Source organism: Solanum stenotomum, chromosome 1 (genome assembly GCF_019186545.1).
Source record: "Solanum stenotomum isolate F172 chromosome 1, ASM1918654v1, whole genome shotgun sequence".
Classification (NCBI taxonomy): Eukaryota; Viridiplantae; Streptophyta; class Magnoliopsida; order Solanales; family Solanaceae; genus Solanum; species Solanum stenotomum.
This window is the reverse complement of record NC_064282.1, coordinates 3,804,652-3,830,617: the sequence shown is the minus strand read 5'-3', so window position 1 is coordinate 3,830,617 and position 25,966 is coordinate 3,804,652. Positions and strand designations below refer to the sequence as shown.

Below are 25,966 nucleotides of genomic sequence, written 5' to 3'. Positions count from 1 at the left end.
AATTGAAGGTTTGTTTGGACATGCGATATGGAATTTTTGTGTTGTATATTTTCTCATAAACATAAAAATCCCATAAGTTGTAAAACTATTAAAATAGCCCCAATTGTTTATTCAATCTTATCAAATAAACAAAAATTATAAAATCGCATAATAAATTATTACAAAGTTATTTGTTCTTCAGTTAAATAATTGTTTCATCTAACTTTAATTTAATTAAAAAAAATTGAACATAAATTGTACTTGATATGTTCATATCTCTCAACTACTCTTACAAATAACCTATAAAGTAGAAAAAAAACATACATTAGTGAGTAAATATTAACTTAGAAGTTAAATGCACTAAGATAAAAATTAACAAACATCACTAACTTCTAACTATTTACAAGAAAAATCAATAGTTAAATATTATTGAATAACGAAATTTTAAAAAGTTACCACAAGTTTGAGTCAAAAACACTTCTAATAAAATTTAATCAAAAAAATTATAACTAGTCCACTTGACTAAATATTAATAACTAATTGATCAAATTTTCCTAAGTCCTCAATCAATTGGACTTGATATCCTTCAGTCATGTGAACGAACATTTTGCAAATACTAAGATTAAGAAAGTGCGGCACCGCCAATGAAAATTGTCTTTTATCAATATTATGCTTAGTCATAAGATTAAGACGTTTTTTTTTATTATGAAAAATCAAAAAAGTATTACTCCCTTTGTTCTCATTTATATTCACCAAATGAATTTCTACTTTATCATTTATATTCACCAAATTTAAAGTGATAATAAATTTTATATTGGTGAGAATAATAAATTTTAAAAAGTAATGATGTGATTATAAATTTTAGATATAAATGTGGGGTTGTTTTAACAAAATATAAACTCATGGATCAATTATTGTATTAAAATATCTCAAATCATGATATGAAATCACATGGTGATTCCATGTCATGGTTTTGGAGAATATGATATCACCTCTCATGATATGGAATCATGAGATGAAATCAGCGTAAAATCGCATGTCCAAACGCTGATTTCATCTCACGACATCATATCGTAATATGATATCGCATGGCCAAACGCCTACTTATTACTCTCCTCATACCCCACTTGTGGTATTACACTAGGTATGTCGTTGTTGTTGCTTAGTGTTGCAAGAGATAAAGTAAATCAATCACTTTGTAGAATCAAGAAGAGCAGAACAGCATTTGGAAGGAAGAAAAATGAAACACTCATAAAGAGGCCTCAATGAATGTGCCAATTCATTAGGAGTAATTTACAGTCCAATAATAGCAACAAAGAGAATGTCAGGAACTTCTGTCTCAACTTTTTTACAAATAACTGTACCATTAAATTACATATCCCCATCCTTTGTCTCACTTGATTGATTGATTGATTTTTATGAGTAAATCACTAAGTTTTACCTAAAAAGATAACTATATATACCTTACTTCCCATTATAAGAGGAATAAGGCAAACAATATAGTGTAACACATTAAACTACAATGATAGTGTATGAAGAAAAAAAAAGTTCTTTACGTTGTCGATGTGTACAAGTTAAATCCTTTAATCTTTAGCAACAGCTTGAGCAGCTTCCTTCATTTCCAGTAAGGCATCCTGAAAACACTTGGCTAGAACTTTAGGATCTGGGATGATATCTTTAGCCACCAATATTTGCATGTCAGCTCTTCCTGCATAGCTCACCATGTGCATTGTGATTGCCTGCATTAATATGTAGCATATATAGGCACAATTAGAGCCTGAAAGGGAGTATTGACATAACTGGTAAAGTTGATGCAGACAAGTTGAATACGTTAAGAAACTTACATGGGAGAGGGCAGTAGAAGTGACTCTAACAGACGATATGTGGTTCCCTCCGAAGGTGATATCCTCTGGAGGGCCGATCACATTTGAAATTGTGAAAGTTGTATTGCTAACAATTCTGTAGTTGAGCAAGGTAGCTAACTACACACCACAAACACACAACAGTACAATAAGTAAAAAAAAAAAATACTTTTCTTAGTCTCATTTTGGATCATTAGTTCATGACTCGTTTATTAACTTGACTCATTTTGACGTTTAACTTTATGACACCTCAAAATAGTAAATAGTAGTGTACCTTAGGACCAAAAATGGACATGATGAAGTCTCCAATTTTATAGGAGCAAGGCCCCTCTAGTGATAACTTTTTCTTGTCTATCATTGCTTTAGCTCTCTTAACAAACTGCAATGGATCACTTCCTCCTTTGTGATAATAAACTGGTAACAGTAGCATCCCAAATTTGTTACCCCACCGTGCTCCAGATTTGCTTTTCATCAACTCTGAAAAGTCCTGCAAAAATAAAAATAATAAAATAAAACGTTTGATACTATTACTGTCTAACAAAATTAAAATTTCACCTGTAATCCAGATTGTTTTCTTAAATTGATCATGGCAACTCCAGTCATTTGAAGCCCTTCTTTCAGAGCTGCAAATGAATTGAGTTAGTTGACTGGCCCAACCATCATTATATCGAATGTGTGATTAAAGGAGTTGTTTTTTATATATATATACCTTTGGGTGAACGCAGATCCAGGTACCTAGAGAGCCCACATGATATAACTCCAAAGAGGACATCGTTGATGGTCTACAAATAACAAAATTAAGAAATCAATTAAGCAGTTGCATATTTATTAGTACCAGTCAAATATGTTTGTCTACATTTACTTTCATCAAGGTTATAACTATTTCCCGTAAAACATAAAGTGAGATTCATTAAAACAGAAGAATATTTTCTACCATAAGACTGGTAAGTAGAGGGTGATTGGATTGACTTAAAAGTTGGTCAAATTTACTTTATGTCAGTTTTTTATTTGTGAAAGTGTTTGACAAATATAAAAAATAATTTAAAATAAGTTAAAAAATGACTTAAAATAAGTTAGAAAATGTTGACAATGATTTAAAGTAAGTTTAATATAACTTAAAATAAGTCAAAAACAAAAAATAAGTCTCCCCTACTTTATTTTTTGACTTAAAAGTCATTTCAATTTAACTTTTTATTTTTTACTTAAAACTACTATTTTTCTTTTTAAGTCAATACAAACAGACGCGTAGTCTATTTATTTTTTTCTTTTAATATATATATATATATAATGATAATAATAATAATAAGGTGGGGTTGAGAACCATGACCGGTCCAATTTGGGGAATTTAATATCCATAATAATTTATAATAATAAATAAATAAATAAAAAGAAACAAAAAGAGAGGTTAGGGCCACGTCATTTGCTTGGGGTGATCTTTTGTGGTTATCAGCGTATGACTTTTCCTCAAACTTGACAGCAGTGAATCACAACTTGACAAGCAGTTTATATTTTGTAAAATATTTTGTCATTTTCTTATATTTGGAACGTATAAAATCAACTTGTTTTTTTAAAAAAGCATTTTCTAGGGTTGGGAAAAAAAGAAGAATAAGAAATCAACACGTTTCTCGTGAGGTATGAACAATTAAGTTGACGTGAAATAGAATAGGTTTACAAAAAAGAAGAAATTAATACGTTACATTAAAATGAACGGAGAAGAAAAAAGAGGAAGAATATATTCCTTTTAAGTTATAAATGAGAGCTTTTTCTTTTATAAAATTCTATTGAATTGAGAAGGGAAAAAAGGAAGAAAAGTAATTATAATTAATTCACACGTGTACAGTGGCGGAATCAAAATTTTTGCTCAGGAGGTTCAAAGTATAAAGGAGAAGTTCAGGTGGTAATGCAAGTGTGCGGTGAGGGTAGTAGTCCCTCGGCATGCTCTTTGTACAACAACCATATATATTTCATTAGTTCATAAAGTAAAAACTAAACTAATCAAAGATATCGAGGACAAAGACATTTATACGAATTTTAGTGGATTGACTGTATTACATAAGTTAACTCCTAAAACACGTGAAAATTAAATGATGAAAAAGGGAGCAAGACGGGAAAGAAAAATATTTACCTTATCATGCTAAATTTAACTTACTAATTTATCATACCATATTAATCATTTCTTTCTACTTTTATCCTGCTCTATCGAGCATTCTTAAAATTTCTTGTGCTTTTTATACTTTTATTTTGTAATGTTTTACTTTATTTTTCACTTTTAATTTTTTTTAAATTAGCATCCATTCAATCACATATTCCTATGAAAATCGTCAATATTCTCTAAAAGTGTGTAAAAATAGAGTTACTAACATTATAATGCATATTCAAAAGATAAATAAATAACATAGTCAATTTTTTTAGTTCATATAGTTCAATTTACTAGGTTAGTCATAATTTGTAAAAAAGACAAATAACGAATAAATCAAATATGTTTAGTTTCCATCTCTCTAAAATAAAATTAAAAATATAAAAGAAATTTCATGAATTCTATAAATTAATATTTTTGAAAGGATATGTTGACGATATTTAAGTTTCTTCATTCAATTACATCTAATTTACCTTTTTAAAAATAAATTAATTATATTTCTATCTCAATTTCTATTTAAATATAATTCATCATTTTTTAAAAAAGTTATTCAAGTTAGTATATGAAAAAAGAATGTGCCTAATAAATTTAAACAAAAACAAATTAAAAAGAAGAAATGGAACAAAAGAAAAAAATAATGAAAAAGAAGAAGAAAGTCTAAGCCCAAAAGTTCCATTTTTCAAAGCATTTGAAGGAGGGCAAAAATGTTGTCCATGGGATTCGAATTCGTGACCTAGAGACATTTGTTGAACCACTTATCCACTAAGCTAAGCCTATATTTTGTTTTCAGGGGATTCATTATAATATATATACATATAAAAATAGAATTTGACGTTATATATACAATATAATTTTTTTACGAGGGGGTTAGGGTGAACCCCTAGGGTCCACCTAGGTCCGCCCCTGATCGTGTAGTTCCTGTGTCCTCAACATTCTAGGAACAAACATATGTATAATTTTTTTATTTTTTTTATATTAATAGATCCTCAAAGAATATGTATAAGTAAACTTTCTTAAAATTTGGAATATGTCCTTTTAATAAAAGTAAGATATAACACTTGTTATAATCATTAAATGTACTTTGTAGTTTGTATATAATTTATTAAACTCATCATTTGTGTGATGAACTTATATTTGTGTTTGGTAGGGAGAAAATATTTTTTAATTTTCTGGTTGGTCAAAATATTTACTTTTCTTAGCAAAAATAAGTTGCATTCCAAGTTTATTTTATTCTCCCCACCCACCTATACTCCCCCAACCCTCCACCATCTCACCCCGAATCGTTGCTCTCTATCACATTCCGCCTTCATAATATTTGCTAGATAACATATAAATGCTCTTGGAATAATATTTTCTTGCTTATCAAACATTAGAAAAAAATATATAAGAAACCTACATATTTTTCAAGAAAATATTTTTTAGAAATTCATTTTTCATGAAAAATATTTGTCTTTCGTATCAAACACTAGTATTGAAATAAAATTAAAAAAAAAAAACTAAAAGTCAACACATGAAATCGGTAATTCATTATTTAGTAATCAAATAAATTAAAGATATATATAATTATAAAATAAAAAAATATATACTATGAGGTTTTGAACTATTAAATAAACTCTAAATCAATTTAAAATTAAAAATTCCAACCCCAACGGCATGCGATTAATTAGAGGTGTAGGAGAAATTAACTTACCGCATTATCGATGGCTTTTTTGACCGTCTTCATATCGTCAATCTTGAACTTGGCCGTCGCCAGTTTCCGCGGCCATAGCTCAACTCCAGCTCCGCCGCTTATGGCTGTCTTCTTATCCTTCAACCACAAACTCCTCAAACTAAACTCTGTAACATACACTACCGTATACCATATCACCATCACCAACTTCTTCAACAACCTCCATACATTCCGATTGTTTGATGAACTTGATGTCCCTACCCCTGTCGAAAATATAATCAAGTAAAAAAATAATCTGATAGAAATATTTCCAACCGTCAAATTTATTTCTGAGCTTTTAAATGAGATAGTCACATAAAGAGCAGAGGTAAGTACCTTGAGTTGTGGGGCGCTGATTAGGATCATCGGCTCTCCGGCAACAAGACATGAACATGGACATAAGTGAAATTCCATCACCAAGAGCATGATGAAGTCTCAAAACGGCCGAATTATGGGCTAAGAGAAGATGAAATTCCCAAATAGGCTTCGTTAAACTAAGCGGAGTTGAAACAGAGAGATCCGCTAAGTAATCGTTAACAGCATCTTCATCGGAAATTAAAGGATCATCAGTGAGTGGTTGATGGCGAATAATGAAGTGATCATCGACGTTGACTTCAGTTTTACGCCATCGTTCACGGCCACATGAGTCTTTGAGCATGATGCTCGAGAATCTGGGATGTTTAACCAATATGGAATTGCTTATTTCCAATTTGACGGCGTCAACGTCGATTGGATCGTCGAGGGAAACGGCGCAATTGATGATTTGGTCCATCCCCGGCTGGACGAATAATCGGCCGGCCGGCGTCAAAGGCTCGTCTCTCTCTGTCATGGTCATATTTTGAAACAGAGCACAACTGCCTAAACTTTAGCGTAAGTAACAAAACTCATTCCTTTAAATAGGCAAAGCAATTTACTAATCTCACGGATTTGAATTCGAGAACGAAAAAAAACTTTTAACCTTTCATCACTTTTTAGTGGTCGGATAACACAAATAATTTTAAAGTTATAGTAACCAATAAATGTAATATTATAGTATTACTATTATATTCTGTTATATACATCAGTTAAATTTGAAGTTCTGTTATCGGATTCCAAATATATTCTCTTTATTGAAGCTGTTATTAATATCTTTTCATTATTCTAGAGTAAGTACTTCAGGTAGAACGTGAGATACAACAATAATTCTATATTTTATTTTGAAATTATTACTTTTATTTTATAAACACTAATTTAATAGCTTCTAAAAGTTGATTTTATCTCTATTTTAACCCCTTTAAATAAAAACTTCTGAAAACTCTACTTATCGAACGCGTACGGAATGAATTCGCTCCTATACAAGAAATTCTACCGAATAAATTTGATGTAATGGTCTCATGTTTGATTAAAAAAATAACCAATGTTTAACCTTCCTTATGAAATATCACATGTACTATACTAATTCAACTACTTTTTGTGGATATTTTCTACCCAAATTAATTGGTGTACAAATGTAGCGCTAAATTTATTTTTGGTAGGTACCAAATATTGGCTATTAACTTGTGTGACCCAAGTTGTCCCCTTTTCTTAGTGGCGTCTTACTTAGGTTGTTGTTTTTTTGGATCTGTCTGGATTATTTTCGTGAAATTATTTTATGTAATTCGATATTTTTCTTTCCTTGGGTAGCTCTAATGTTGACATCTATTTATGTTGAATGATATTCGTTAATTCATTTAATAGGTCTATCAACCAGATTAAATGGGTTCATTATGCGCCGACTTCTCACAATAATTATGGTTATAATAATAATTTACAATTGAAAATAAAAATGAAGAAATAAATCTCTTCAGGCTGAGGCGCGGATATCTCACTCTCTTTAAGGAGATTCAAGCCCACTGCAACAAATGTTTTCATTGGTCCAGCAGTAGTCCTTTCTTGACTTGTCCCCTCTAGGATACAACAACTTATTCACAATATATAACTCAACAACCCTGGACAAGAGTTGAGTTCAAAGCTCCACAAAAAGAACATCTTCCTTCAACTAATAAGAACTCTCCTTTTTGACTAACTCTTTCACTCTATATTTTTTTTGTGTGTAGTATCTCCCAAACCAAATGAAGACTATCACTATTTATAGTTGAGGAAGTCTTCCTACCAATTGATAGGAAGATAATGAGTAGTAAATAGTGAAGATAAATGGCCTTAGGAGTTACATAGGTTACAAGGTATAATGGAGGAATAAAAGAATGAAATAAAGGAGAGGACTTTGACTATGCTAACGTTCACGTTCATCAGAAAGCAGCAAAGTCCATAATACATATGGTCATTAATTGACCACTAAGTAATTAGGCACAAATGCATACCGTTGTAGCAATGAAACGCCATAACTCCCACGTCCTCTATTCCATGTAACTGTGGCAGAATGGGTANTTGTTGTTTTTTTGGATCTGTCTGGATTATTTTCGTGAAATTATTTTATGTAATTCGATATTTTTCTTTCCTTGGGTAGCTCTAATGTTGACATGTATTTATGTTGAATGATATTCGTTAATTCGTTTAATAGGCTATCAACCAGATTAAATGGGTTCATAATAATTTCTTGTTCATATTAAATAAATTGTCGAGGAGAAAATTATAGTTTAAAATGAGTAATTTGTTTTAGAGTTCATTAGAATGGTTCAGACTTTTATTTTTTTATTAATGAGATTCTTAATTACTTTATATTTTTTAGAAAAATAATTAAAAGAATAAAAGTGAAAAATAACTTTTAATTTATATTCTTAAATATATTTTTTAAGAATGAATTAGACCCCAATAGTTCACTTAATATGTATTAGGCGAATATTGTAATATGTAGTAGTATTAAATATTATTTTATTTATGTCAGTTGAATTTAATAGTTCACTTAATATGTATTAGGCGAATATTGTAATATGTAGTAGTATTAAATGTTATTTTATTTATGTCAGTTGAATTTAACGTTCACTCTACATGAAATTGTTTTGATTGTCGATATTAAGAGAAATACTAAAAATTGATTCTATCTCTTTTTAAACCCAAATTAATTGCACTAAAATTAAATATTCATTAATGTCTTGTCTTCATTGGGGGTCTTTTTTTTTTTTTAGTTGAAAAAGAAGTGACGTGTGACTTAGGTTCTTGCTTTGATCTGTCTAGATGATTTTGTTGGGTAGCTAATATTTTTTTTTCTAAGGGAATCAACAGTTTCTAGTTTTTAATATGCATAAGATAAATTTCGTTGTAATATAATGTTCATAGATTACATATGGAAGGTAATTGTATTAAAAAAGTCCTGTGAATTGAGCTCGATTGAGAAAATATGTAGAGAATTTCAAATTTTAAAAATACAATATATAAGATCACCTGCTCAATCAACTAAATCGTCTTATTTTTATGCAATGATTATAAATGTAATTTGGGATTTTTTTTTTCTTTCTACAAGGTAGCTAATGTTGACCATCTATGTATTTTCGTTGAACGATATTCATATATTCGAGATTTTTCAATGCATATGGGGCTTTTAGTTTTATTTTACTTCCATTGTGTTTTGATTGGTGGAAATAGATATTGATTGATCAACCGTTGATTGAATCAACTAAATCAGGCTGACTCAGGCAAATGTCTCATTTTAGTTTACTATTTAGATTTTTCTTTTCCTTATTATTAAATGTTGTGCAAATATAATCTTTGAAACCAAAAAAATAATAGACTATTAAGTATTATCTATAATATAAAAATTTAAATCATGAATTAACATTTTTCTCATAAGATTTTTATTTTGTTAAAAAAAAAAACTTCAGATCAATGATTCAAAAATTGCAGCACAAGAAACAAAGAAATAATCATCTAGTAAACATTTATCCTAAAAAGAAACAATCAGCCAAAAAATAAGAATAGAATGGAGGAAATGCCATATATATACAATTGATAGTTATAATTAGCAATAAATAGCTCAATATTAATTAGCATTTAATAGACAAATAAAAAATAAACACAAAATGACCCAAATTAATAAATGACATTTTAATAGGTTTTTTTTTTTTTTTCCTTGTATAACCAATATCACTAAACAACAAAAAGAACGGAAACATAAAAAAATTATATATACAATACGTAACCGCCTAAAAACGTAAATTATGTATTTTTATATATTTTTTTGTTCGTTACTTGATAAAAAAAATTCCAATTGTATACTTGATGATTGTATATAGGTAGAAGAACGGTGTATTCTTACACTTAGTATTAGTATACATTTATAGCTATGTTATCCCCTCCAGTGTATACATATTAAAAAATCAAACACTTTATGTAGTCATTAACTTATAATATGTATACACTGCATTGAAGATTTTTTTTTAATCGTGAACATCATGTATGCCTTGCATTCATGTATACATATCCTTGTATTCATTCTCTCAAAATTTGAATACATTCCAAATTCTTTCTTCAGTAAATGAGGATTGCACATGAAATTTAAAATGCTCAATAGCAAAGACACAAGTCGAAGCGGATAACAAGAAGAACTTACATGGCTATAAAATTTAGAGTTATGGATGGAGAATCCACAAAATTAGAATCAAAATCTCCATTTTTATGAATAATTCTAGGATAACTTTCTCAAGCATGACAATTGATACCCACAATTAATTACTATTATGTAAATTTTTGCCTAAATTAGATATAACCTTCAATTTAAAAAATTAAAACCCCAAAAAAAATTGAACGACAATACAAGAGGGGATCAAACATAGGCTAACAATTAGAGAAATTTACGGGTAGACATCAACAAACCATCAAGAATTTAAAAGCGAAAGAGAAAAAATAGACACTATGGACAAATATTTTTATAGAATTCAATATGTAAAACTAATAAACAAGAAATTAAATCATCTTTTATTTAAAGTAATGAAGAAGAAGAATTGAATAAATATTTACATAATCAATAAAAAAACACCATTCAAAAGAATCGTGTGTGTGTATGGGAAAGAAGAGAAAAAAAGGGAGAAAAAAAACCACTTTTCAATAAAAAAAGGACATCATGCTGCCACCTCCTAAAATTATTTAATTTAATTAAAAAAAACTTTCCAATACGTGGGCAATTTATTGTAAAATTTAATTTTTAAAAACCATTTTTTGTCAAGAAAATAAAATACGGCTATATGTTGCCAACTAGTAAAGTATAAATTTTAGGAATCACATAGTTTTAATATGAAATTACAATCTATCCCTATTTAATTTTTAATTACATTAATCCGTGAAAAATGGGATGTCATGCTATCGAAGGCCTATTAATGACTAGTGAAGGCCAGTGGTCCAGACAATAGCTAAAATTGGGCCTAGGCATCAGATGAGATTAATTGGGCTCAGTTAAAATCATTTGCGTAAATTTGGGCCTTGGAATCTGGGCTCTGCTATTACCTGCCGAAAAGGTTAATTAGAAGGAAAAATTGTATGAAATAACAAACTATTAATTCAAATTAAATGTTACAACCATAGTTTATTTTATTTGTAATTCGCAGTAAACATCCCATTTTTTTGCCATCTGATTTGGTATACAATTAGCCATTTTATACATNNTTTTTTTTTTGTTTTCCTTGTATAACCAATATCACTAAACAACAAAAATAATGGAAACATAAAAAATTATATATACAATACGTAACCGCCTAAAAATGTAAATTATGTATTTTCATATATTTTTTTGTTCGTTACTTGATAAAAAAAAATCCAATTGTATACTTGATGATTGTATATATAGGTAGAAGAGTGGTCTATTCATTCACTTAGTATTAGTATACATTTATAGCTATATTATTCCCTCTAGTGTATACATATTAAAAAATCAAACACTTTATATCTTCATTCACTTATAATATGTATACACTGCATTGAAGATTTTTTTAAATCATAAACATCATGTATGCATTGCATTCATGTATACATATCCTTGTATTCATTCTCTCAAAATTTGAATACATTCCAAATTCTTTCTTCAGTAAATGAGGATTGCAAATGAAATTTAAAATGCTCGATAGCAAAGACACAAGTTGAAGCGGATAACGAGAAGAACTTACATGGCTATAAAATTTAGAGTTATGGATGGAGAATCCACAAAATTAGAATCAAAATCTCCATTTTTATGAATAATTCTAGGATAACTTTCTCAAGCATGACAATTGATACCCACAATTAATTACTATTATGTAAATTTTTGCCTAAATTAGATATAACCTTCAATTTAAAAAATTAAAACCCCAAAAAAATTTGAACAACTATACAAGAGGGGATCAAACATAGGCTAACAATTAGAGAAATTTACGGGTAGACATCAACAAACCATCAAGAATTTAAAAGCGAAAGAGAAAAAATAGACACTATGGACAAATATTTTTATAGAATTCAATATGTAAAACTAATAAACAAGAAATTAAATCATCTTTTATATAAAGTAATGAAGAAGAGGAATTCAATAAATATTTACATAATCAATAACAAAGCACCATTCAAAAGAATCGTGTGTGTATGGGAAAGAAGAGAAAAAAAGGGAGAAAAAAACCACTTTCCAATAAAAAAGGACATCATGCTGCCATCTCCTAAAATTATTTAATTTAATTTTAAAAAAATTTCCCAATACGTGGGCTATTTATTGTAAAATTTAATTTTTAAAAACTATTTTTTGTCAAGAAAATAAAATACAGCTATATGTTGCCAACTAGTAAAGTATAAACATTAATGTATAAATTATAGGAACCACATATTATAAGTACTAAATAACATCCTATCCCTTCTAGTTTTCTATTTACCAAAAATCCCTTAAAAATGATGTTTGCGGGATACATAGCGTTGTGCACGGGATACATTAAGTTTGATACATTCCACATAGCGGAATACATAGCGTTGTTCAAGGGATACATTAGGTTTGATACATTCCACATAGCAGGATACATAGTGTTGTGCACAAGATACATTAGGTTTGATACATTCCACATAGCGGGATGCATAACGTTGTGCACGGTATACATGCGGGATACATAGCATTGTGCACGGAATACATAGCGTTTGATACATTCCACATAGCGGGATACATAGCGTTGTGCACGGGATACATGCAAGATACATAGGTAAATAAGGGATTTTTGAAAATTTTGAAATAAGTAGGGATAAATGGATATTAAGATAAGTAAATGAGTGTAATTAAGTAATTTGTCCAACATTAATCCGTGAAAAATGGGATGTCATGCTATCGAAGGCCTATTAATGACTAGTGAAGACCGGTGGTCCAGACAATAGCTAAAATTGGGCCTAGGCATCAGATGAGATTAATTGGGCTCAGTTAAAAGCATTTGCGCAAATTTGGGCCTTGGAATCTGGGCTCTGCTATTACCTACCGAAAAGGTTAGAAGGGAAAATTGTATGAAATAAGAAACTATTAATTCACATTAAATGTTATAGCCATAGTTTATTTTAATTGTAATTCGCAGTAAATATCCCATTTTTTTGTCATCTGATTCGGTATACAATTAGCTATTTTCGGTATACAATTAGCCATTTTTTGTATACAATTAGCCATTTTATACATTTCGGTATAAAATGTATAAAATGTGTTTGTGTCTGTATAAAGTGAGAGAAATACATATATTTTCGTCATAGATACACTTATAATTATACAAATATAGATCTTATCATACAAATTACAATATATAAATGAATTTATACAAAACTGAACAATTTGTATAAAATTTAATGTATCTAGGGAATCATACAAATCAAAAGCTCCATAGCAAACATAAAATTTGTTATGGAGCGCAATTATGCAAACTATAGCTATAACATACAAATATAATTTTTATGTTTGCTATATATGAAAATTGCTCTAATTAGAACACAATTAAAAAGCTTATGTCTAGTTAGACTTAAGTTAGATTTTTGAGAACAAAATTAAACCACTCCATTTGAAGGGCAATATCGTGCAATGAAATAATTTGAATGGGATAAAGTTGGTGTTATATTAACGAGTGACTGTTTTTTTATTCAAGTCTTCAGTCAAGAAGTTATTTTAAAGTAATATGTGTTGCGTGCAGAGAGACTAACGGAAGCGGCTCCTCTCCAGTACCCTTTTTCTTATTGCATTCCTTTCCAAAAATGTCCCTTTGAATCATTCATTATCCACTTGCATCTTCAGTTTGTATTATTGAAGATACTAAAGAAAAAAAACTCTTTAAAATAGAGAAATAGTACTTGTAAAGCTTTTTTTTTTTCTTTTATTAATCCTTATACGATACAAATTTTAAATTGATCAAATTAAGGACGGTAAATTTATATCGAGTGATTAAAAAAAAAACTATATTTATACATGATAAATAAAATAAATATCATTTAATAAAGAAAATATTTACTCAAGTAATATATAAAATAAAATCTTAATATTTCTTACAATTTCAGAAATACAATATTCGAAATACAAATATTATTTTAGTAATAGAGATATTGATGACATGCACATATTATAATTCACAAAACAAACAGGGAAAAGAAATAGAATAATCAACTGATACGGCGGCACAGGGTAATTCCATCACCAACCGGAAGCATACAAATCTCAATCCTTGGATCAGCCGCTAAAGCTTTGTTAAGTTCCAATACAAAGTCTCTATAATACCTAACATATTTCCTCAATGGAGCATCAGGTGGAGCGACCACTGAACCATTCCATAGGGTGTTGTCGTACCCGATCACACCACCAACTTTCACTAATTCTATTATCCTTTTGTGGTAGTTGATGTAGTTGTCTTTGTCAGCATCCACGAAAATGAAATCGTACGTGCCATGATTATTTTTCTGCAAAAAATAAAATAAAAATAAGTATTAGTTTAAGTCGATTAATTTTATTTTATTATCGTTTAGGTAATCTGATAACACGTACGTCTTCAACTAATAGATCAAGAACAGGTAAAGCAGGTCCCTCTCGAAAATCAATCTTGTGAGCTACGCCAGCTTTTTGGATTATGGGTAAACCAATTTCTTCGTAATTTTCCTTGTTAATATCCATTGCCAATATCTGCAAAAACAAACACAAATGTTTTATTAATTAGGCCGCTAAAGTGGCGAGCACGACTAATAATTTTTATAATTTTTCGAATTACTTGTTCAAATTGAAGTGATTACTGATTAATTACTAGAGTTAAATACTCCCATTATTATAAGGATGAAATCAAAGCAAAATTATCAAAAGTTGAATGGTTTTGTGCTTAAAGTCAATCCAATTGTCCTTATTTTCTTCTTGGTGCGGATTTTTTTTTCTCCTTTTTGTTTTTTATAGGGCAAGTTAGTGGAAATTTATACTTTTTTTTGGCCTTTTTGGCTAAAGATTAGGTGCATCTATATTTCTATAACTTTAATATTTGATATTATTATTTAAAAAACAGAAATTAGCGATGAGTGAATTTTATAGTTAAATATTAAAATTCATCACTAAGATTAGCGATGAATTATTTAAAAAATTGATTAGCTACGAGTGATTTAGTGATGGATTAAAATGCATGCGTTACCTTTCCATCATGTGGAAGAGCAAGAGCAGTAGCAAGAAGAGAATAGCCAGTGTAGACACCAATCTCCATGGTGTTTTTAGCATTGATCAACTTCAACAACATGTTCAAAAATTGTCCTTCATCAGCAGATGTTGTCATAAGATTCCTGTTTCACACAAATATCCATATATAATTCAGTCAAAATCTCTTCATTAACAATTAATAAACCTTTTAATTAGATATATAATGAACTCACCATGGATGCTTAGCAGTCAATTCTCTAAGCTCTTTCATGGGTTCTGGCTCTCTTGGGTATACGCTCGTCTCCAATATGTACTGTAACATGTTCAGCCACAATTAACACATGATGTCAAATCCAATTTTAATTTGGTAGGTTCAATTGCATCCCTAGGTAATCGCAACGAATAAAATTAGTTTCTACGTCGTACTAAAGAAATCTGTTATACCTGGTAAAGAGCATCACTTTGCAAAAGACTCTTGTGGCCAACCTCTTGGTGTTTAGAGACTTGATTTTCCTGTGATGCAACATTTTCAGCCATGTTATTTTCTTGAATGATTTCTTTTTCCTCTTTTTTTCTTCTTCTTTTAGTTTGTGATTTAATAAGTAATGAAATGGAAATATATATATATATATATATATATATAATGTGTGAGGAAATTTGGTTCACAAGGTAAGACTTGCATGAACATATTGGGCCCACCAACTAACAAAAAATTTGGTGAGATTCCTTCTTGCTGTGTTTTTTTTTTAATTTTATGTTACATGTGGGACCCATGGAAGTTGTTGCAACAAAGTTTCAACCACTTGAATAAAAATACTTAATACGTCAGATAACGTCATGATTACCTGTTTAGATTTGTGACAGGTGTCCTGTTAATAATTTTACTAACAAATACTTCCTACGTTCCAAATAGAACTTTTTAGTCTGTTAAAAACGAATGATTTTTTTTTTTTAGTAACATTTTAATTTTAGCTTTTCACGTTATATGTTTAATTGTATATTTGACATAATTTTAATTTAGGACCACAAAATTTAAAAATCTTTTTTAATTTCTTAAACTCCGCGTCAAGTCAAACTAGACCATTCTTTGTGAAACAAAGAGAGTATTCATTTCCAAATATATTTAAAACTTGCCTAAAAAAAACGAAAAATAAAAATATTCATTTTGGTTGTTGATAAATTTATATGCTTTTTTCATGTTTATCCTACGTTATAAAAATGGTGAGTTCATAACTTAAATTCAGTTTCGGTTACTTGGTAAATATATTATTACTATATTATAGTGGAGACGATGATTTCGTATTAAAGTTAGAGTGAGTGTCTTTTTTTTTTCTAACATAAAGGTATTTATTTTTATATAATAAATATTAGGGCAAATCACATAAATCCCACTAGTTTAGGTCTTAATTATTAAGATTCTCAATAGTTTTAAATATTACTTCATGTACCATATCTTAGGATACATGAGTCTGAATCCATGAGATACATGAAGTATCTGCCAAATTTTAAAATTGAGATACAAAATTTATTTATTTAAATTAATTGGTTGGAACTGATTTCCTTAATTAGAGGAGTAATTGAGGATTTTCAAAATACATAGATAATTAATTTCATTTTATTATTCTTTGAAATAGTAAATTCATTAATATTATTAATTTAAGATAAAAACATGTATATCTTGGTAATGCAATTTGATTAATTTCAAATTATTACTCTTAAAATAATAAATTCATTAATTTGATGTATCTATATCAATATATGATGTATCCAACAAACTAAACACTTAGATACACGAGTGTCCTGCAAGTACATTCATATGTATCATAGAAGTATCTAGCATTAATTTCATGTATTTGTTATAGATATCTAGTATTAATTTTATGTATCTATTTATATATATGTATCTATATATATATATATATATATATATAATATTAATTTCATGTATCTTTTATATGTATCTAGTACTAATTTGATGTATCAAGTATCAATTGCATATGTTATATCCAAAAACATGTATCTCGAATACATAGTAAGCATATACATCTAATTATGCGTATCTAAATATGGAATATACAAAAAGAAGAAGCCTATACATCTAATTATGTGTATTTAAATTTCATACTTTATATCCAAAAACATGTATCTCGAATACATAATAAGCATATACATTTAATTATGTGTATCTAAATATGAAATGTAGTTGAATCACATGAATTTAGGAACAAATCACGACTGTAGAGTATCTGTCGTATCATTAATATCATCGTGTTGTTAAAAATCATGTATCCGAAATTTAATGGTGGATACATATATATGGTCAGACACCCCATTACTAAAAATACAACTCAGATCTTAATTAAGTTTACTACTTATTGGATACACATGTATCAAGGGTTATATCAAAGTAATATTGGTACTATCAAATCCATGTTACGGTAACCAAAGAAAGCCTTAGAAGAACACCAGCAAACAAAAACTCTCTACAATACTCCCTTTGATCCTTTTGCGTTGTGGCTAACATAATCGACTACAAGAAAATAGTTCAATAACGAAGGGAAAAGTGGTCTCTAAAAGTCTAATTCTAGTCTCTAAAGGGCAATAGCGGCCAGAAAAGTCTGGTCGCTACCCGTCCCTATAGGCTTCTTCGCTAAAGATCAATTGTGATGGGATCTAGCATCTGGTCGCTAAATCGCTTTAGGGACTAGAAAATATGTGGTCCTGAAATCAGGTTTTGGGACCAGTGTGCTGGTCCTAAAAACAATACACAGAATAACTTTTAGTGGTCCTAAAAAGTCTATAAGTACAAGAAATCTGGTCCGTAAAAATTCCATTTGTAAATCATAAAATGTGGTCCATAAATTATAAATAAATGTTTTTCAATAGATATGAACAATACAGAATAATATTTGGGTTCAGGAGAATTTGTTGGCCATGGTGATGATATCTTGAGAAGAAGAGAGTAGATTAGCTATTGTTGAAATGAAATTGTACGATGAAATTCCTGAATCATAAAGGAGNGAAATCTGGTCCGTAAAAATTCCATTTGTAAATCATAAAATGTGGTCCATAAATTATATATAAATGTTTTTTAATATATACAAAGAAAATATGTGGTCCTGAAATCAGGTTTTGGGACCAGTGTGCTGGTCCTAAAAACTATACACAGGATAACTTTTAGTGGTCCTAAAATGTCTATAAGTACAAGAAATCTGGTCCGTAAAAATTCCATTTGTAAATCATAAAATGTGGTCCATAAATTATATATAAATGTTTTTCAATATATACAAAGATAATCACAATAACATAAATAAAATTATCGTTAATATATTTACACTTTCTAATACACAATTCATAATCAATTGCAACCAACAATTATAAACATTCCACTATTAATTGTATAGCCATGAATTGTTTACAATATACATAGCAAGAAATAAAAAATTTGTCCCAAGTGTCCTAGAAAAAATAATAATCAATTTGTTATTTTCAACAACTCTTCAAAACTTGTTTCTTCACTTGCAACTTCAAGTCTTCAAAACCTGTAAAAAGTTAAAAACAAATGCTCCTTAAAATTTATAAAGACCACATAGTATTAAAGATAATTACAACTATTGCATGGTTGAATCAAAAGAATTGAAAGGAAAATTTTCCTCTCCTTCTCGACATTTTTGTAACAAGATACTAAACAAAGAACATGTGTGTTTTCTGCAAAAAAAAAGTACACTTTTCATAAAATATAATACAGAGAGTTGTAAAGGAGTAACAGTGTAGAGCAAATTTCTTAACACGAAGGAAGATTCATAATGCCAACTTTGTACTATCCATAAATAATTTTTGTGACACCATATAGAAATAAAAACTTGTCATCCTAGCAGTTATCTCATGCAAATGATATATGTTTGACGCTTTCATCTAAATTATTTACTATCAATCAAATAAATTATTCCTATCCAAAATAATAGTATGTAAAAATAAATATACTAAATATTTGTGGCTAGCTGTGGACCCTATCACAAACTGTTAGGTGTATGTAGCTTAATATTGTGCAGTAATTATGATATTAGAGTCATATAGGATCAGCTTTGCCATCACCGATCATTCCTTTTAAGTAGTAAAGCTTGTCAAAAGATNTGGCCATGGTGATGATATCTTGAGAAGAAGAGAGTAGATTAGCTATTGTTGAAATGAAATTGTACGATGAAATTCCTGAATCATAAAGGAGGAGACATAATTGAGTGATAAATATGGGAGGGGAGAATTAAGAGATAGTGGTTGATTTGGAGTGAAAGAGTTAATTAAACAGATAATTAATCAATCTTAGTTTTAAGGTATATGGGTATCTAATAATCTAATTGTATCTTCAAATAATATATTAATATATGGTTTAAAATATTAAAAGTGGTAATATATGTAATTGTTTGAAAGTAAAGATAATATTAGTATATATAGTAGTGATGTATGTCTAACAAGGTAGTTTATCCTAAATATTAACCATGATCGAGACTATTGTATAATATAATTGAATAAATCGTGCCATTAGTATGTGTTATTTTATAATATAAAATAAACAGGGATGTGGGAAAATGGAAAGGAATCAAATTCGTTTTGTTCTGCCATGCATGATAGATATTTGGAGGCTTAAAATATATTTTTAAAAGGCATATATGTTGTTATCAAACAAATCAATAAAATGATAATATTACGTAACAAACATATGCACTAATTTATTTTACATTACATGTAAATACCATTATTTTTTTAATTTTTTTTTAAAAGATAAATAGAAGAAGATTGGCTTGAAGTGGGACCTGAAATTAGTAGACTTTGTCAATTAGCTTTTGGTTTAGCAAAGCTTAAATAAAAATTTTAAAATATTTTTTCGGGAATATATATAGTTGAATTTTATTAAAAACAACTACGTATCTGAATACGATTTCAATTTAGCGGTGTTGACATGGTAAATAATGGTGGGTAATATATAATCTCTAATCAATATGTGTAACATCATATTGTCCATAATGACGAATAATAGATGAGTTACATACAATTTTTTATTCATCAACGAAAATGATGTTCTATATTTTCATTTTTCGTATATATGAATCTGAGAAGTGAGTTAAAAATAAATTAATACTAAATGATATTTATCTCAAATTTAGCACAATAGATTTAAATTGTCAAACGGCTACTCATCCGCTTAGCTAACCTAAAGAATCAAGCAGAACATCTTAGAACTTATTTAAATGTGCTTATATCTTTTGGCTGGTAACTTATAACTTTTGATAGTATTTTTATCTTTTTAACTTAAAAATAAATATTTAAAAATTATTCAAACTTAAAAGCATTAATAATTAAGTTAATAAACTCAGAAAAAAGAGTCACACCCATATGATATTATTTTCACTTTTTTTTTCTTATTATATATCATCCTCGATTTTTATTTTTTTTAAAAATGTCTCTTGCTTTCTTTTCTTTTCCAATATTCATCTTTTTAATTTCTTAAATTCACATATATTATCGTTTAATCAGTGATTGGTGAAAAATCATTTTCTTTCTCTAGTAAAAAGAAAACTTTAAAGTCACTAAATTTTGATAGAATAACAAAACAATGATGGCAAGAGTTGGTAAACGGTGATCAGTGACTTTTTCCATCTATTTTTTTTCCTTTGTTGGTGAAGTAATAAAATAAGATAAAATGACGTCAAATAGCAACTCCACCTTGACTTTCTTATAACCCTTTAATTTAGAATCTAAAGCATAATTACTATACATTTTAAACTAATATTTCTTTTAGTATATGGTGGTATCGAAATAAATTCAACGACATCAATTATAATGATTTGTTACAATAAAAAAGAGAATATATTAGATGTGCCTAATTGGATGAAGATTTTGAATTAGATATTCCAAGTCCAGCTAACAATGTTAAGTTTTGTAGGTAAGTTCACCAAGAATTTGTTTTAGAAGTATATAAAATAATAAAGCTTGAGAGACTTCTTTGGTCAAATTTGTTCCCTATTTCAATTTTTTCAAAAAATAAAATAAAATTGAAGTTCTTTTTCATTTATGATCATTTTTTTGGAGGATTAATTAATCTTTTTCAAATGAAACAAAAAACAATTGTCATAACAGGCTATGTTATAGTCTTTCTTCAATTTTTTACAGTTTGACTCTCGAAAAATGAAAAATACAACTAAAATTAGGGTAGAGCTTGGTAGGGTGATATAGGGCGAGCCTTGACCCGCTAAAATTTTGACCCACCTTTCCTATGTAACCTTTTTTCATTATTTTGCCTCGCCCCGCCTTGTTCAGTCTAGACCTGCCCCCGTAGTGTGTCCTGCCTTGCCCTACCCTAACCTTAATAATACTGCCTCAATGACAAAATAGTTAGAATTATTGGGGTGTTTTACACCCTTTAAGGAAAAAAAAAATATGACATAAGTTAGATATTACTTTTCATTTTTGCCTTTATTAATTATCGTCAAATTAATCTTTAGAATAATTCAAAACATTTAAAGTTTTTGAACGCATCACATGGAAAATTCAAATGAAGGGTAAAACTGGAAGAATATTCTAAAAGTAGTCTTGAAGATTGAACAATTAAATTAATTTGAAATATGAAAAATGTCTCAACAATTCAATTATTTTTAAACGGAGGGAGTAGTAAATTGATAAAGCCTTTTGACATTTTCCCCCTTTAAATGAATATAATATTCCCAGAGTTATACTTATGGGAGGATAATATATTTCGTATGGCTAAGTCAGAGGTGGTGGCTGGTTGGGTGCTTACCGGTGATTAGATTAAATTAAAGACACTGATTAAGCAAAATGAAACTAATAATATAGTAATATAATATAATATTATAAAAGCCTCAAGTTGAGTTTTCAAACATATGTTTGTCTGTTGGTAGAATTTGCTTGAGCGAAAAGTCTTATCAAAAATATTTTTATTTTATTTTCATAAGATAAAAATAAAATTGTGTAGATATCATTTTTTGCAGACCTTACTTTATAAAATTATATTGAATTTGTTATTATTGTTGTTCACAATTATTTTTTTATACGTGGCACGAATATAAGAGGACTTGTAGTTATTAGTAACAAGCCTTGTTATATGATAACCAACAAACATTGATGTATTAGAAACCGTAAGTCAGAAAATAGATGAATCATGAAAAAAAATTGAACTCACAATTTGTTAGTATCTTTAAAAAATTTAATCATGTCACTATTATTCAAGGTTTATGGATTAGTTCCTCTCATGGTAGCACGAATCAATTTACAAAACCTAAACGAATTTAAATGGTGGAGCAAATCACACACTATATACTAATGTTTTTGCTTTTAAAAATGATGAAGAATGTTGTGAAAAAAAGGGGAGACAAGTGCAGACATAAAGGCAGTGTCTGTTCGAATGGTATCATTCGGAAAAAAATAAAGTCTCGCGTGAAATAAATTTGATACAAAAATATATTAATCAGATGATTTGATCAAATCCAAAGTCTAGTGTGAGGAAAAACTAGAAGATATGCTTTAAATTTTGTCCAATACATATATATAACTTATAAGCACAAATACTCTCATTTCCCAATTTCATTGTCCAATTCATACTTTAAATTTTATTTTTAAAAAAACCAACAATTTGTTACACTTAACCAGTACTATGAGAGTTAATAAAAAGTTATAGCTGTCTGTAATTGTTATCGGTGTATATTGAATGTATAACAAGTATTTAATTAGGATATAATTGGGTATAACATATACATAGATTATATAGTGAATATATTCGCTAAAATTGTATAGAATAAAAAAATCAGGGTTAATTTTTTTGTTGTGGGGTTATTGTGTTGTGTAAAAATCTTGAAATTTTCGCATGTTGTCCCTTTTGAATTTCAGGACATTTGTTTAGTAAATGAAACTCTTTTTTAGTTCTCTTGCTACTTATAGATTAGCTTGGATCATGATCCTAAAAATTCTTCGAGCTAGCAAATCGAAATTCTTAAAAAAAGTTAGACCAGATTTAAGAGTTTTATAAGTTATTGCAAACGTTAAACGGTAGTCTGATGTTTTGACGGTAAGATTGAGCAATATTTGAGCAACATTATAACGATTCTAATCTTATCCGGCAGAGTAACTTCCCAAAATCTCATTTTGTATTTTGAGTTTATTGCCCTTTTTGCTGTTTGAACATCCCTCATCCTTATCAGCCTTGTTACACAGTACAAGTAAAACTGTCTCCGTGTACTGACTCTGCTTAGACAATTTCTCCATACCGTAGGGAGACTTGGAGCAACATGAAAGTTGTTTCGTATTATCTATTACTTAGGTTCGAGTATTGGAATCAGTTGTTTGCATCCATATAAGCAAACAAGGTACAGCTCAAACTATATTCATACTGGAATTGACTCTGACATAGTGCAGGTCTAATTGCAAAATGTTTCAGAAAACATTTCTAAGGCACACCAGACATACATATAACTAATTTAGATGTTAGTGATATTTGTGAGTATATTAAGAATTGAACCAGTGTGCCATGCACCCAAATCAACTGAGTGTTGTGACCACAACAGCCATTGCCTTTTTCTTTGTGTGTGTATTCGTCTCCAAAGCTACGGGTAAAACTAGTAAACCGACCTGTAGATTGGCTGAACATCACTCCACCATCTCAATAGCTCTGATACTAGTTGTTGGACTAAAACAGGTCAAAGATATTCTTAACATGACGTAGTCATGATATTGTCTATTTGGATCAAAGTCGGCACATTTTTCCATGAAAAATCTCACCCCATTAAAACTTAAAAAGTATCACTGCACCTTATATATAGGACTTTATTCGCATACCCAACAACACAATATACATATTATGGTCAAATGCAAGTCGTCAGTATATATAATCACTTCTACTTGTAGCAAGTCACATAACGAATTTCTTTCGAGTTCATTGACAATCAACCAGAAAGAGCTGTGTATGTTAAAGAAGAGAAAAGGGGGACATCTTATTGCTGTTATGCAAAACAGCCCAAAAAGGTTGAAACTTTGAGTAAAAAGATTGACAATCTAGATGAATGAATTTATGTTCTTTGCCTTTAAAATAAGTAGTAGAAAAATGTTACTGCTTTTGTGACTGAAACTCTGTTGCTTTTGTGACTAACGCACTTCTAATAGAACATGCTACACTTTTACTTTCACCGAGATTCAAAGAACTCTTGCATTTGTCAGATGAATAATCATTCAAATCCTCACAAAATGCTGAATAATCATCCCTTGATAACAACATATTATGAAGTATCGAACAAGCACCAATAGAAGCCACAACAGTCTTGATTTCTCCTTCAATCGGTTCGCGCAAAACGCCCCAATTTCTCAAGCTCTGAACGGCAATAACTGATGGCAAACGCATTACGTTGATTGCATTGTTGAAGTTCTCTTCATTTGATTGAGAAACAGGATCATCAAATGGTAACATTAACCAATTTAACAAAGGATAGTCTCCATTCCCAACTAAAAACTGAGGCACAGCCACTCCATTTATCTCCAAACCTTGTGAATTCCTAAAAATTGTTCCTTTTTCAATATCTTGGAACAGAGTTGATGAATTTAAGACCTGGAAATCAGTTTTATCGCCGCGAAAACCGGCTATAATACTAATAATTCTGGATGATGAATCAACCACTAATTGAGCTGCTATACTCTCTTCATTAACCTTAAATCTTACGCAACAGAGTACTCCACAGCAATTAGGAATACCCGAAATCGACTCAAATCGATTCGAAACAGATTCAAGCTCACCCGAATTCAAAAACCCAACCCAGAACCGGAAATTAGTACAGAGCACCCTACACAATTGTTTGAAACAAAACTTAGCAACAGATTCCGATACATTAAATCTCCGAGAAATATCGGAGAAATTAGCTCCGGTAGCCAATCGGAAAAGCCCAATTCCAAGCCTAGTTTCCGCAGCGAGATTAAGTGGCGAGTCAACCGGGTCACGACACTCTAACAGAGGCTCTAATAAACCACAAAGCCAATCAAAAGTAGAAGAATTGATATTGAAGAATTTCTTGAAACAATCCGGGTTACGTCGGATAAACGAGTCGGGTGTACCCAGTTTGAACCGGGTCAAACCCTCGCCGGCCGGGGCATCAGATTCTGAGAAATAGGTACGTTTTCGTTTACAAGGCGAAAAGGGGATGAGAGAAAGAGTAGCGGATGTTTCAGAAACAGAGAGAAAATGGAGAAGAAGAGGTGTAAGAAAATCAGATAAAGAAGAATTAGTTATAGAAAGAGGATTTGATGAAGGGAAAATGACTGTAATTAGAAGGAGTAATTGAGCAATTAGAGAAGAAAGCATAGCAGCCAAATTTCGAGGATTCATATTTGTTGTTGTTTGTGTATCAGTGAGTGATAGTTTTTGCTTTTTGTTTTGTCAGGTTTTCTTGATTTCAGAGCAAATCAAAAAGGCCTTTGCTCTGACAATCTGATGAATCTATTATATCTCAATTCGTTGACAAAAGTACAAAATAAATTGGGTTTTCAACTTATCACAAATATACACGTGCCTCTTTTTTTTTTTTTTCTTATTTGGGGAAAAATTATTCAAGAAATATTCCAAATTCCTAAAGTTTCTTATAAGAGGAGGGTAAATTTATTGATCTTACCATTCGAGCAAATATACCTATTTAGTGCGATTGAAAATAATAAAAGAATTTACTCAAAATTCCTAATTCCTA

The 25,966-nt window shown here is 29.5% G+C and overlaps 3 protein-coding genes across 3 annotated transcripts; all 3 read right to left on the bottom strand.

Annotated features, from left to right (window-relative positions):
* Nucleotides 1-1,226: 1,226 nt before the first annotated feature.
* Nucleotides 1,227-6,568, bottom strand: LOC125848809 (wax ester synthase/diacylglycerol acyltransferase 11-like). The gene is made up of 7 exons (XM_049528752.1): nucleotides 6,023-6,568; nucleotides 5,669-5,910; nucleotides 2,551-2,623; nucleotides 2,397-2,464; nucleotides 2,116-2,328; nucleotides 1,824-1,961; nucleotides 1,227-1,718 (listed from the first exon to the last, which is right to left on the bottom strand). The coding sequence occupies exons 1-7, from the start codon at nucleotides 6,519-6,521 to the stop codon at nucleotides 1,563-1,565; spliced, it is 1,389 nt and encodes a 462-aa protein (XP_049384709.1). The 5' UTR covers nucleotides 6,522-6,568; the 3' UTR covers nucleotides 1,227-1,562.
* A 7,521-nt stretch (nucleotides 6,569-14,089) lies between these two features.
* LOC125853394 (caffeoyl-CoA O-methyltransferase 6) lies at nucleotides 14,090-15,825 on the bottom strand. The gene is made up of 5 exons (XM_049533076.1): nucleotides 15,678-15,825; nucleotides 15,467-15,546; nucleotides 15,232-15,376; nucleotides 14,607-14,741; nucleotides 14,090-14,521 (listed from the first exon to the last, which is right to left on the bottom strand). The coding sequence occupies exons 1-5, from the start codon at nucleotides 15,768-15,770 to the stop codon at nucleotides 14,228-14,230; spliced, it is 747 nt and encodes a 248-aa protein (XP_049389033.1). The 5' UTR covers nucleotides 15,771-15,825; the 3' UTR covers nucleotides 14,090-14,227.
* Nucleotides 15,826-24,222: 8,397 nt separating this feature from the next.
* On the bottom strand, nucleotides 24,223-25,700 carry LOC125876544 (protein ALP1-like). Its single transcript, XM_049557758.1, has one exon. It carries the CDS (start codon nucleotides 25,609-25,611, stop codon nucleotides 24,346-24,348), a length of 1,266 nt encoding a protein of 421 aa, XP_049413715.1. The 5' UTR covers nucleotides 25,612-25,700; the 3' UTR covers nucleotides 24,223-24,345.
* Between the last annotated feature and the right edge of the window lie 266 nt (nucleotides 25,701-25,966).